General features: G+C 46.6%; 1 protein-coding gene across 1 annotated transcript in view; it reads left to right on the plus strand.

Annotated features, from left to right (window-relative positions):
- Positions 1-13632, plus strand: part of agrn (agrin) — a 280800-nt gene that overhangs the window by 231072 nt on the left and 36096 nt on the right. The window contains exons 16-20 of the mRNA XM_008282560.1: positions 199-323; positions 418-523; positions 5036-5473; positions 7658-7783; positions 11644-11771. Of these exons, the coding sequence (XP_008280782.1) occupies positions 199-323; positions 418-523; positions 5036-5473; positions 7658-7783; positions 11644-11771 (923 nt within the window). The remainder of the gene's footprint in view (positions 1-198; positions 324-417; positions 524-5035; positions 5474-7657; positions 7784-11643; positions 11772-13632) is intronic.

Raw genomic sequence — 13632 nt, forward strand, 5'->3', positions numbered from 1 at the left:
ACTTTAAGGAACCAGTTTAATGTTTTCTTTCTTTTTTTTTCTTAATGAAGTAACCAAAAGTTGTGCAACTACACAACATTAAGTATTCATGCAACTTCATGTTTTAATTTAGCTCCACATTTCCACACACATGCCACTATCATTTCAGGGCTAAAGCTGTACAGAATGTGTAACATTGCAAAACATTTTGTGCCACAGGTCCTGAAGCTCCGACATCGTGTGACGAGGTAGAGTGTAGTTTTGGAGCCTCCTGCATTGAGGAGAACGGCCAGGCCCACTGTGAGTGTCCCTCACCTGACTGTGACCTGAAAAACAAAACTAAGGTGGGTCTCTGAGACTGTCTGTTCTTATGAAATAGGTAGTAGAGTAGCATGTGTTGCCGTATCCCATCGCTCCGTCTCTGTCACTGTGGAGCAGGTGTGCGGCTCAGATGGGGTGACCTATGCCGACCAGTGCCAGCTGAGGACCATAGCCTGTAGGCAGGACAAGGACATCACAGTCCAGCATTTTGGACAGTGCACAGGTGAGCCCCGTCAAAGCCGCTATGCATCACGCGTCACACGGATGGCCAACTGTTGTCAGTCCCCGATCAGAAGATAATGAGCAGCGCTGTGAGGCTCAAATTATCCCCACCTGCTGTTTCCCTTTCTATCCATCTCTCTGTCTCACAAAGTAAAGTCGCAGCATCGCAAGAGCAAATCTGGCTTCAATTTAGCATCTGCAGGAATCTGCAGACCCGACCACAGATAAGCAGAAGAAAATGGATGAAGGAAGGAAACTACCTGCACGTAGTTTGAGCTGTTCTCTGTGATCAGGCCAATCCAAGTGCTGTAAAGTATGAAATAAAAAGATCATAAACAAAACATGATAGCAGCAATTAGGTCGTGTTCAGAGCAACCCCATCTGGTCAGGAATCTCAGATTAATAAATAACTAAAAGGGATTTTAACCCTCTGAACCACAAACCTGGCAGTGAGTTTGAAAGGCATGCTTTGTTAAAAAGCTGCCAAAATTACACAAACTGTGAAAATAGTAAAACATTTATTTTTTAATCCTTTTTAAATTTCTGATGATCCTTAAATGAATCACGTGTGCGGTTCTATCAGGAAACGTAACCAAGTCTAAGCTTAACACTGACTCCTTAAAATGACTTTATTCTACATGTCTCGTTTAAAAAGTCACCAAACACCAGATTCTGTAAAAAACAACACACCTTGTTCTCCTTGGTGCAGGTTGAACCAAACAGCTGATCTGCTATGTTCACACAGACCAGACAGGTTTATGGGATCTTATCTGTGTCATACTGCAAAGAAGCCGTTTCTGAGTCTTCCCTCCTTCTAGCCGTGGTTGTGCTGTTTCCATAGAAGTGTGTCACTATTGGAAGCAGTGTAAAAAAAAAAATGTGACAGGAGTAAAAAGATACCCAGAAACTGCTTGGGGTTCAGAGAGTTAAAAGCCAAAAGAGAAAACCAAGTTTGGCACGAGTCTGAGCCTTCCACACGGCAGCAATGACACTTCCTCTTTGCCTTCTCGCCCCTCTGTTGGGATTTGGCTTCATGTTCAAGGCCCCTTGTTGAGGAATGCGTCAATCCCTTTCCAGCCTCGTGGTGCCAGGAACACGATGCTGCCGAAGGAGGACTGTGTATGAAGGAGAAGGTGCAGCTTCTGCCACTCTGGCCAGATGCTGATGGACGTTGTTTGGATCGGTGTAATAGGTGCTGGGACATGAGCCAAGGCCACAGCTTTCATGTACAGTGAAGTTGTGACACTGACTGCCAGCTTGCGTCACAACAGGATGCTAGATGAGCTGCCGGCAAGCACAGTGGGGAAGAGGAGTGCCAGCTGTGTAGCTGTGGCCATGAGCCACAGCCAGGTGTCTCACATGTTTGGGTAGAAAATTGCTCATTCACCTCGTTGCTTAGTGAGCACAGCTTAGGTGACCAGCACTCAGAGACAAGTCCCTCTCACTCAGCTCCCTCGAGCGGTCTTCATCAGACCCAAATTAGGGCTTATCAGAGGGAGGTACGGCTGCTCGAATGGCCTGTGCTGAGTTGCTGTTGCAGGTACACCGACAACAAATTTAAATATGCTCAACAAGAGATCGACGAGGCTTTGATAAGTCCCTGAACATCTGGTAATTACAAATGCAGTGCCGTGGGTTAGCAGCGAAAGGAGCCAAACTCCAGTCTGGTTTCACATTCCTCTGTTGCCTGGCAATAGAGATGTGGGTTGTGTGGAATCCCACACCTAGCATTGCTGCACACAGAAGGCAAGAAGACGCCTCACAGCGGACTCTGTCTCTATCAAACCCTGAGGGGAGGAACAGACAGGCGAGAGCTGGGCCCACCGACAGCCACAGAGGATCTTTTAATTTCTTCTCCCGGATGCGGTCGCACCGCGGGTAGCTGCTCTGCCGCTGCTGTCGGCTCGGGGGTTAGATCTCGAGCTCATTTCACGTGTGGCTGGGTGCGAATTAGCATTTGCTCTGCCTCCACCCCTCACCACGCTGCAGCCTCGCCTGCCCTCCCTCCCGCTGTTTACATGCAGGGCTTCCAGACGCCGGCCCCAGCGCTGCGGCATGCTAATGCTCACCGAGCTGCTATGTGGTTTGACAAGAGCATTGCCAAGGGCTTATATAAATGAGTGAATATTGATCTTTTTTAACATCATTGATCTGTTGCAACTTTTTATTATACCACAGAGTGTGACTGCTGCTGCACACTCTGTCGCTAATGGGCAGGCTCGGGAAAAATCACAAGCCTGCAGAAAAAGCTCCTCAAATCTCTGTGCTCGTGACAGAGAGCTGTGATGTTGCCCAGCTCTCTCTGAAGTCTCGGAGCAGCCGCACACTACAGGGAGAAGCTTTCCTGGCTTCTTTGCTGTGTCTCAGCTAAAGATGAAGCGATACCCGAGAAATATAGCAAGAAATGCAAGAGCGATTTCACCAAGCACCAGAGGGAGGGCATTTGTACCGATGAGCAAATCCTGGCACTGGGAGAAAATGGTCACCGTGTTGGCACTGACCTGCCTCTCCCATATGGTGCTATCACCTGTAGGTTTGCGGCAAATTGGCAACGAATGCCAACATATGGCACCAACAGCCCTCAGCCTGCATGTTAGTCAGGGCTCCGTCGCCTTCACCGTCGTTCCTCCGTGTCCTGAAAATTTCTCTCATTATTCAATCCCTCATTGCGTCGTCGTATTCTCGCGCTGCTGCTTTGTTAACCTGCTCTTTCTGTCTGATTCCCGGCGGTTCGTCCCTATCAGTGCCTCTGTGGTTCTCTTGTCTTTCCCCTCCAGTCTCCTAGATCCAGATTCCTCCTCGCTGAGGGCGGCTGCCACCACAAACAATCTTAATAACCACCTTTCAACAATAACTACACGGCTGAGGCAAGCCGAGATGACAGTGATTTTTTTTTTACCCTCTCTACCCAACATTACTTTCCATTGCTCTTCTAAGGGGGGGAAAAAAATAAAACAAAAATAGCATACGGACTGCTAAACCTGATTAAGAGAAGTATCAGCTGAACAGACTGTGCTGCCAGTCCTTCTTCAAACGTGTGTTCTTTTCTTTCCTTATCCCATGTCACAGAGCTCTAGATAGGCACACACACCCAAACACACATTAGGGAGCATACCAGGGAGCACAGCTCTTGACGCTAAGCTTGGCACCTGAATGACAGGTGTAGCCAAGAGGATAGGCAACGCATGCCACCATCCTTGGTGATAGCATCACCGCTTTACGGACTCCACTCCAAATCGCTCTCTATACAAATATCTGCGGAGCTTTGAGCTGACACTGTGTGTCTCCCAGGCTTTCTGCCGTCTCAGTAGGTATCACATTTCACACCTCAGTGAATAATTGCCGATCAACTAAGCGATTATAGCAGTGTAATTAAGTCCTACACATAATGTTAGGCGAATCCTAATGAGGCGCAAATCTATGGTATGTTTTTTTTTCAATCTTCTGTTCATTTCACCCTGTGACCAACGCACATCTATACCCGTGGGAAGTAAAGACGTAAAGGAAAAATGACAATACTGTCACGCCTGCTTGCCTTGGCTAAATCTGGAGTGCTCGCTTACGTAGCGCCTCCCTGCCAACTCACTCGTCCCCCTCAGGAGTTTTTGTCCTATTTATCGTTCCTTTATCGCCGACAGTTTGTCCTTTTGCACCGCAGCTTCTTGGTTGGTAATGATGGTCTCTTTGCGGGGAAGCTCTTCTCTCTGCTACATCTGGAGAGATGTTTTTGCCGTGTGTGTTCGTGTGCATTTGTTGACATCAGTGTGTTTGTGGTGGCGTTGATGGATGCTCATGCGCTCTGCAAGCTGCAGTCTGTCGTCTTTGAAGCCAGAGTTAAAGCCGGCTTTTTTTGCCCCATTTCTATCAATCATTCATCACCAGAGGCACTGGCTGTTGGTGATTAAAGCTTTGCTACTGGAGGGCAGCATTTGAATATGGATATATAATTCATAGGCATTGGCACAGCATGCATGCGACACGCAAACATGCATATTGTGAGCACAAATACATGCCTCATGTGTACACAAATACACTACACACAATGCTCTTAACCCATGAAACAGAACTTATCTGAAGGCAGAACATGTAAGTCTGAAAACAGCCGTCATCTACATTCAGCATATTCCATATTCACTTTTAAGATCTGTGAAATAAAAACTGCTGACATCTCATCCATTGCAGGGTTTTTAATCAGGAAGCTTTTACAAATAAGAGTGTGTGTGTTTTCTTTTTAATCTAATTTCTTAACGACATTGTTGAGAATCAGGGAGATGAGTTAGATGATTAACACGGCCGTAATCGTTCGGTAAATGCTGAGGTAAGAAAGTTATTGCCAGCAGTAGGTTGTAAAAACCATAAAGTGGCTTTTGTGATGCTTTATTGGCTAATGATGTTTTTATTTCCTTTGGTGTGATTTCTGAGGTTCTCTTGGAGTCAGGTGAAGCAAAACCAAACATTCCCATCTTTGCTCAGCCATTCATCCATTCCTTGCTTCCTCCCCTTCCCTCACCAGAAACCATCTCCGAGCCGGCAGACCGACCCACCCCCAACCCACCCGCCACAACCCCCAGCTCAACCGTTGCCGCCACCATCACCACCGCCGCCCCCCTCCACCCTAACATGGTGTGGGCCATCCCGCCTCCAAGGACCGCCCCGACAGAGACCATCGACCAGCCTCCGGCCACCACCCCCTTTATCACCCTCATCGACAACCAAGCAAATTCACGCCACCCCATTCACGCCCAGCCTCAGGCGCCGCAGCCCACCGCTGCCGCCGCCACCACCCCCTCCGCTCGCAGCAGTCCCGCCCCCTCCGCTGCCGTAGCCTCTTTCGAGGGCTCGGGCAGCGGGGAGCCGAGCGGGGACGACCAGGCCGAAGAAGAGGAGGAGCAGGAGGAAGAAGCGGGTAGTGGCGTCCCCCCTGAGGCCAGTGGGGCAGCGGAGCCCGTCGGTAAATCCCTGCTCTTTCACTTCATTATCCATACAGCGTTGAGGGTGTGTGGGTGGGCCTGTTTTGTTCCAGGAGGGGTTGGACACACTCATGGTCTCTTAGCTGACATCATAACACATTCATGCCATCATCTGTTAACTGAAAATGTAAAACAGGCGCAGGTTTATGTATTTGTATGCAAATTGCTTTTGAAGAGACGAATGTCAATGCCAAGCAGGCAGAGAAGAGAAATCTTTGTAAACAGATGCTGTTAGTGTCATTTCCACTGGCATAAGACGTATATCTCAATTTTAGACAAAGAAGGATGTATTTGCATGGTTGGCTGTTGCTACATCACCCATGCTTTTTTTTTCTCCCATTCCACCAGCATCTGCTCTCAACACCTAGCAAAACAAACCCAAGCTCTGTAAAATACACTTTCGACAGGCCTGATAGATGAAACTATTGGCCCGCATCTTTGGATCTCTGGAGCCTGACTTGACAGGATGATGTGACTGCGAGGTTGAGGTGTGAGTGTTTGCAGGAGCAGTCTCAAATCTTTCTCGACACGTCCTCCTGACTGTAACAGCTGGCTGCGGCTATAGGGCCTCCGCTCGGACAACAAAGGATGACTTTTCAATCAGACCTATTTTCTTTACATTTCTCTGATCTTGCCTTCCATCCATCCGTCCGTCCGTCCGTCCACCTGGCCTGACAGGCTGCAGTAACAGGGTAGGATTGATGGAACAGCATGGCCCCAGCGTGCTCTTCCTTCAGCTCTTCCTCCTCCCCTCTCACTCCGTCTCGCCGACTTTTAGATTTATTCTCTTGTCAGAGGCTGACCAGAGTGCTCGGTGACGCGAGGAGCATGTAGCCTGTCTGCAAAGGAGACCTGGTGTCTGGTGGCTGTGGGTATAAGTGTGAGTGTGTGAATGAATGTGAAGCCAAGCATGCCTGCATGTTTCTTACATTGAGTGTGCAGAGGTATACATCAGTGTGTGAGTGTGAAAGCAGATCAGGAGTTTGCACATTTCAACATGGATATTAAAAACTGAACCAATCTGTGTTTTTTCATACGTAGAGGATGTGTGTGTGTGTGTGTGTGAGATGGCCTTGTGCATCTGTATATAAGGCTTATCTGTGCTTCTGTGCGTTGGTTTGTGTGTGTCTTATCTCCTTCTCCTCATGTTCAGAGTGCACACACCGCTGTCTCAGTGTAAATGTGAGCAGGTCACAGGTGTGTATCTGCACGTTTTGTATCCTCGATCTTTGGAAATCTGCACTTCTCCGTGTGTGTGTGTGTGTGTGTTTCTGTTTATTCGACAGAGCTCTCACTGGAGTCTCATAGCGTCCCTTTGCTGTTGTGCTCTGGCCCTATTTCCCCACCAGCACTCTCCTCTTCAGCCCAGCATCTGTAAATCTGCACACCACACAGATGCCCCATAAACCCCAGCCTCTACCCCCCTCCTCCTCCTCCTCCCTCTCCTGACATCCTTTGACCGCGAGTCCTTGAGCAGGACATCCCTCGCCTCTGACGTCTTTACGACTTGTTTAGCCGCTAGCCGTTTGCCCCCCCGATTATTTCTAATCTCTGTGCAGCCATAAAGTGCAGCGCTTCTACCCAGACGCTCCCTGCACCAGCGCCATCATTAGAGAGGACGGCGGCGGCGTGCTGCTGTAACACTCTCATCCTTCAGATGGAGAACGCCCAGCCACTTTCATGTCTTTTATGTCCCAAGATAGCCAGATATACAGGGACAGTAACGCCAACATGCCTGCATGTTTTTTTTTCCCTACTGGAAAGCCTTCAAGGTAACTGCCAACCAATCAGCAGCGAGCACTTATCACATCCCCCCATCATTTACAGTGCTCTGTGTGTGACATGACTGGCAACAGTGCCCATTAAGTGTTCTCTGCCTGACAAAATGAGTTCCAGGTGTAAAATCAGTTCCCATGAAAATGCCATATAATCACTCCTGACAGATGCCGCTATTAGCGTCCAATCACTGGTCAGCAGACTGAAAACACACAGACATCTGTAACGCAGCAGCAGCACAAAGGGAACAAACAAATGAAGTCGTAGCTTTTGGCTGTAGAGACACACAAATATCGCTGAGACAAAATGGCATTAATTTATGACCTTTATCATAATTCATGATGTCATATTTGTTAAGTTCATTATGAGCCCCTGTGTATCACCTGCAGATCCCATGTTGGCCGCCACCACCATACCCACAGCCGAGGACAGGTCATCCTGCGACAACACAGAGTTCGGCTGCTGTCCCGACGGCAAGACTCCGTCCAGCACTCCAGAGGGCGCCAACTGCCCCTGTAAGTCGAAATGCCCCTCTGTAATTACCTACGCATGTTCCTGTTCCTCCTCCACTGCTTTGTCTTTGTCTGCCGGTTCCTCTGGGTTCAGAAGCTCCGTCTCTGTTCAGATTGTGGTTACTGTCGCTCGTCTTTCTGTAAAGTTACGTCATTTAGTAGTTAGTAGAATTAATACCACATGAGCGTTACCGTTAAAACTATTTGAAATGTAATCATGTTTTGGGTCCTTGGGGGTGACGTCACGTGACTGTGATCGGCCCGTGTCTAGGAAAGATAACTGGTCTGTGTGACCTTCTTGACAGAAATCTCTCACTACTTCTGAACATTTAATGAATTAATATATTGGGCTACACCTAATAATTACTCCTTATTTTGATCCAAAAAAATTCCAAAAAAAACCCAACATTGTTTAACACACACATAAACTGTTTGTTAGCTTTAAGCTCTGCTGCCAGAAAAGCTTCACAACATCTTGTGTTTCCATCACTTTGCAGTGTTCTGGCCCACAGTCCAATCCCTGATCTGCTCCACTGGGCTCATGGGAAAACGTGTATTTGTTAAAGTTAGCTAAAAGCAGAGACGTGCTATATATGTGATTTACACGGGATGTTTCCCATCTGCGTCCATCCAAACAACAGACTGTTAAAGTTTACATCGGGTATGAAGCGGGGCCGTTTGCGTCGCTACAAACATTAATGAGGTTTAAAGTCGGCTCTCTTCCTGATGCGACCTTAATGTCCATAATGTTCCACTGTGATGAGCTGGCATCAAGTGCAACAGATCAGTTTGCTGTTTTCTATTAAGTGTGCCCACAGGTTTTACTAGCAGCACTGGAAAAATGTTGAACTATAAATATTTAAGTACTCATATTTTCAATTAGCTTCCTTTTTTTTTTTTTCTTTTTCAGTGCAAACAGTTCATTTCTGGAGAATTTCTAAATAAGACATTTATTTTCATGAGATATGAGATAAAGTCAATTATATTACTACTAATTAAACTATGTTGTGTTGTTTTAAGGATGGAATGCACTGAAAACCTGTTTGTGTTTCTTGGGGTTTCCACTGATTTTAACACATGATCTCATTATATTCCTGTTCATGTTTAATGTCTGCGTTGGAAACAGTGAATTGGCCGTTTTTCTTAAACAACCAGAACAGGTGGTGCTTTTTTTCTGCAGCACTGCTTTCATGAGTCACTCTTGGTGTATAAATCCGGCGGCCGGATATTAGAAAACATACACAACCAGTGAAATGTAAGGTGTGACTCCAGTAAACCCTGTTTATGAACGTGACAACGCCTCGCTGATGTTAATCATGCCCTGCCTGATTCCCGGTGACTTTTATCTTCTTTGGTTTTTCTCAAGATGTTTGAATGAAGTTCAGTTTGATGCAGCACCGTATTCCAGGGCCGCTGTGCTGTGCTTTCTAAATAACCATCGGTGTCTCTGTTCGTGCTCTTTCTGTCCTCTTTCTGCCTCTTCCCATTTCTTTTTATCTCCCATCGCTTCTTTTATACACACTCACCACTTCTTCTCTTTATCAGTCAGTGCCACTGTTTCGCGGCTCTCTCTTGAGCTATATCTTACTTGTTTCTCTCCCACAACCCCAGTCAGTCTCAATCCAGTCTTGCATCAGTTGATTTCTCTCTGGAGTTGAGAGGAGAGAGAGTTAAGAGACGACCAGAGGCCGATGTTGTACCAATCAGTGCCTTCTGCCACGCTGGTTCATAAAGGCCTCCTCTATCCCTCTCTCTCTCTCCCTTCATCCCACAGCTGAAGTCTGCTCTCTGTTTGTCCTCGCGATAGCCGTCTTCTGACTAATAGTGAAGAGAGGGATTCTCTCGGTCTCCCATGGGAGCTCTAGGTCATGGCTTAAAAGGGCTGAGGCAACAAACTAGTGCATGGAGGTGCATTTCTGCAGTTCTGAAGGTCCCACAGCCCTCTAATAAACCAGCAGGGTTTACTACACACAATCCGCCACATGATCTGAAGATACGAGGCCACCTTTGGCCCCTCATAGGGCTCCTCTTACCCCGGGGCTTACAGCTGAACATCTGCTGATGCTGAGCTTGATGACATTTTGCCTGAAGTCCAGGTGACAATAGAAGCAGGCTTTAGCTGCAAGAAAACTGTTTGAACAAATCTGCAAAAGCCTGTAAATATTTATCTCAGCTAACAATGACAGCGCAGCAGCGATCGATACTTCATTCAGCTCAAGTGTTACCAATAAAAGCAGGCAGCGCGACAAGCTGATCAATGGGCTTTTTTTTTTCTCCCGAGAAGGGCTCAGCTGATCTTCCGCTCATTGGAAGTGAAACGACACGTCCCTCGTGCACCGGCCACCGGCTCACAACCAGAAGGTCTGACTGTTCGTTTCTGCTGCTGCGTTTTATTGAGGCATCAAATGGTGAAAGCTGGAGTTTAATCCACACTTTCACACACTCAAGGATGTCTGTGAGACTCTTTGTGTTGTATTGTAAAGCTAGACCTTGGCTGAGAATGTATATATCTTCCCTGTAGTCGTATCGTGGACCATGATAGAGCTTTGGGTTTATTATTATTATTTTAAAAAGTCCCTGCCAGCTCGCCATGTGTGACTTTTAAACAAGCCAATGTCCTGTTCCTGTGACATCAGGTCGAAGCTAATAGCACACTGAGCTCCAGATACTGTAAACTCCTCCATATGCCAGGGGAAGTCTGACAAATCCATTACGTTTTACACTTCACTAGAACTTGATGGTCAGATAGCACCGTCCCTCCTTTTATCACTTTCTGTCTCTCTCTCTTTACATCCGTCACGGCAGTGGGCTGGAAAATCACCCTCTCTGATGTTTGTCTTCCCTGCAAATTAAAAGTCAGATCTCTCTCCCGCTGTCCCCTCACTTTCTTTTCTTCGCCCTCTCCCTATCGGCCAGACCTCGCCCATTTGCCTCTATTTTATAGCCGCTGTCACGTCTAAATCGATGTGTGCTGCCCGTGAAAGTACTGTAAAGGCGAGGAGGGGGAAACAGGCGGCGGGTGTGTGTGTCGGAGTGTCCGCCGTCCTTTTCATGCGATTTTAAGCATGCTGTGTCAGTCATCGGTCCGTCGGCATTAAGGAGACAATTACGACTATCTTTTACGATAATCATACAAGTGCTCTTCCCATCCTCCCTGGCGTTGCTCAGGCAGGGGCAGCCATGATTGATTTGGGCAATTTGTTCTGCTGATTACGAGCGGCGGCGTGGAAGCCCGGCATCAGCGCATCGCAGGCTTCTCTGTTCTTCACACACACACACACACTTGACTTTCAGCTTTATTTCGAGCCCTCACCTCTCTGGTACGAAGAAACCGTATAGAGTTGATAGATGCTGGACAACATAAACCCCCAAGGTCGCACAGGGGAGCCTCTGTGTTTGCTGAAGAAGCCGCTTTTCAAAGTGCCTGTGGGCTGCTGCCTCTTTAAGCACGTGTTGTGTTTTTTTTTTTCATTGTGTATTTGTGCGTCTGTCTAACTTGTTGTCTCTCTACCCAGCCCTCCATGCCACGGCCAGCTTTTGGGACGAGTCTCGGTCTGGTAAAACTGGCCCATTTTTCCTTCAGTCCCTTGCCCTTGTTCTGTTCCTTCCTTCCTTCCTTCCTTCCTTCCTACTCTCATGTTTCACAGTCCACCTTGTCACCACCACGACTTCCAGCCCCCACACAGTCAGCAACACGCTCACTAACCCGACCCCGTCAACACACACACGATTCATAACTAACCCAAACCGGCACTGTCCCAAAGCAAGCGCTGTGAAGGCAGCAGGACCTGAGTGATAGAGGAAGAAAGGTCAAACTGTGCTGTTTTATCATCTTCTCTCCTTCTCTTCTCTCCCCCCACCAGCCACCATGCGCTTCAGTGGTTTCCTACATCTGGACGAGGTGGAGGGCCAGGAGATTATCTACACACCAGAGATGGAGGATCCCAAGTCAGAGCTGTTCGGAGAGACGGCCCGCAGCATCGAGAGCGCTGTAAGTCCTGTAGGAGCTGCTAACAGGAGCTAATAGTGTCCTGCACGGCTTCCCTGTAATTCACCAGAGTGTTTCCTCATCGCTAGTCTTAGCCAGTGTGAGCAACCTTTAGACATGCACGTATAAAACATGTGATGTACCTTTTCTGAACCCACTGCCAGCTTTGAAGTTATCTTTATAAAATTACCAAAATTACACCATTAATCAGTAAAAACAGAAAGAAGTCGTCAGGTTTTTAACTTTCATGACGTCCTTAAACGACTCATCTGTGATGTTTGAATGCAAGATTCATCAACATCACTTATTTTGTCTCATTTAAAAATGTAACCAGAAGAATTTATTAAAATACCAACAGTTCTGTGCTTGTTGGTTGAACCGTGAAGCCATTAGTGATTTAGCCGCGACCGATAATGTGAATTGTAGGCTGTGTTTACACAAAGCAAATGGGAGACAAGGATGAAAACACATTTAAAAGCATTTATTGTATGTAGAGGCACCTTCTCTTCATCTGTACGCCCTTGATCGTCATCAAAGAAGCTTTATTTTTTTCTTTTCTTTTTTTTTAAATGGTCTGAATTACAGCATTGTAACGATGTCATAGTGCACACAGTTCAGAGGGCGTACAGTTTCTGAAAACTAAAACACTGTATGTATTAACAATGGATTAAATGACTGAGAATAAGGTTGCTACACTCTGTACAGGACCAACACTTTAGACGTTTTCAGCAGACACAGCCGTCTCTAAGACAACAACAGGCCCTGTGCTTGGTGGAGATCAAACCACAGCTAACAGTGTGAAGATCCTCAGTCATTCAGGTCATGGCTGGGAGGGACTGTTGGAGTCTAGGGTTGCAAAGGGGCGGACAATTTCCGGTAAATTTCCATGGGAAGTTCAGCTGGGGAATTTTCCACATTGGAAACTTTACATGGGAATAATGAGAATTACGGGAATTTATGGGAATTAATGGGAATTGAGGGTAATGTAATGAAATTGTATCATATCACAGCATCACATTTGAGGTAGGAAGCATTTTTATAAGAGTGCCTCATAGATGCACTCTTATGCTAGCTATGGCTTATTTAGCATTTAACTTATCAGCTAGCTAGCTACTAGATGAATACACTTGTATGTGATATTTGCAATTTAAAAATTTAATAAATATATTTCCCCATAATATCCACAGTCCACAGGTGCAAATGTGTGCCTTCAATAGTCTTGTGCTTTGGGCTCAAGTGTGGTCCAGTCTTCTAGAACTCATCTGTACATGTGATGGAGGCAGCGCCTGTAGGGGGCGTGGTCTCAGTAGACCTGCAGTGAGCAGTTCAATTCAATTCAATTTTATTTGTATAGCGCATATTTACAACAACAGTCTTCTCATAGCGCTTCACCCAACATTCCCTATAAGCTTCAGCAGTCCACAAGCAGTCCGCAACAGTGGGAAGGAACCGAAAACCCCCACAGGGGAAAAAAAAAACTCCGAACCGACAGAACCAGGCTCAGGGAGGGACGGCCATCTGCCTCGACCAGTTGGGTGAGAGTGGGATGAATTATACAATTTAGTGTACAGTTAAACAAGTTATTAGAATTTATTGTCCTTTTGTAACAGGAGCAGTTTGCTGTGTGTGCATGTGATTGAGGAATGACATGGATGGCATCTGTTTGTTTTAGTCAAGATTATACTAAAATATATTTCCCCCAACTATATCTAAGTTCCCAACCTTCAGTTTTGAAAATTCCCAGTTTATTCCTTTTAATTCCCATAAATCCCCGTTAATTCCCATGGGAGGTTTCAAACTTTGAAAATTCCCGGAATTTTGCAACCCTATTGGAGTCACATCCCGAAGATGACGTGAAGCGCTG

The sequence above is a fragment of the Stegastes partitus genome, unplaced genomic scaffold (assembly GCF_000690725.1).
Source record: "Stegastes partitus isolate 25-593 unplaced genomic scaffold, Stegastes_partitus-1.0.2 Scaffold276, whole genome shotgun sequence".
Classification (NCBI taxonomy): Eukaryota; Metazoa; Chordata; class Actinopteri; family Pomacentridae; genus Stegastes; species Stegastes partitus.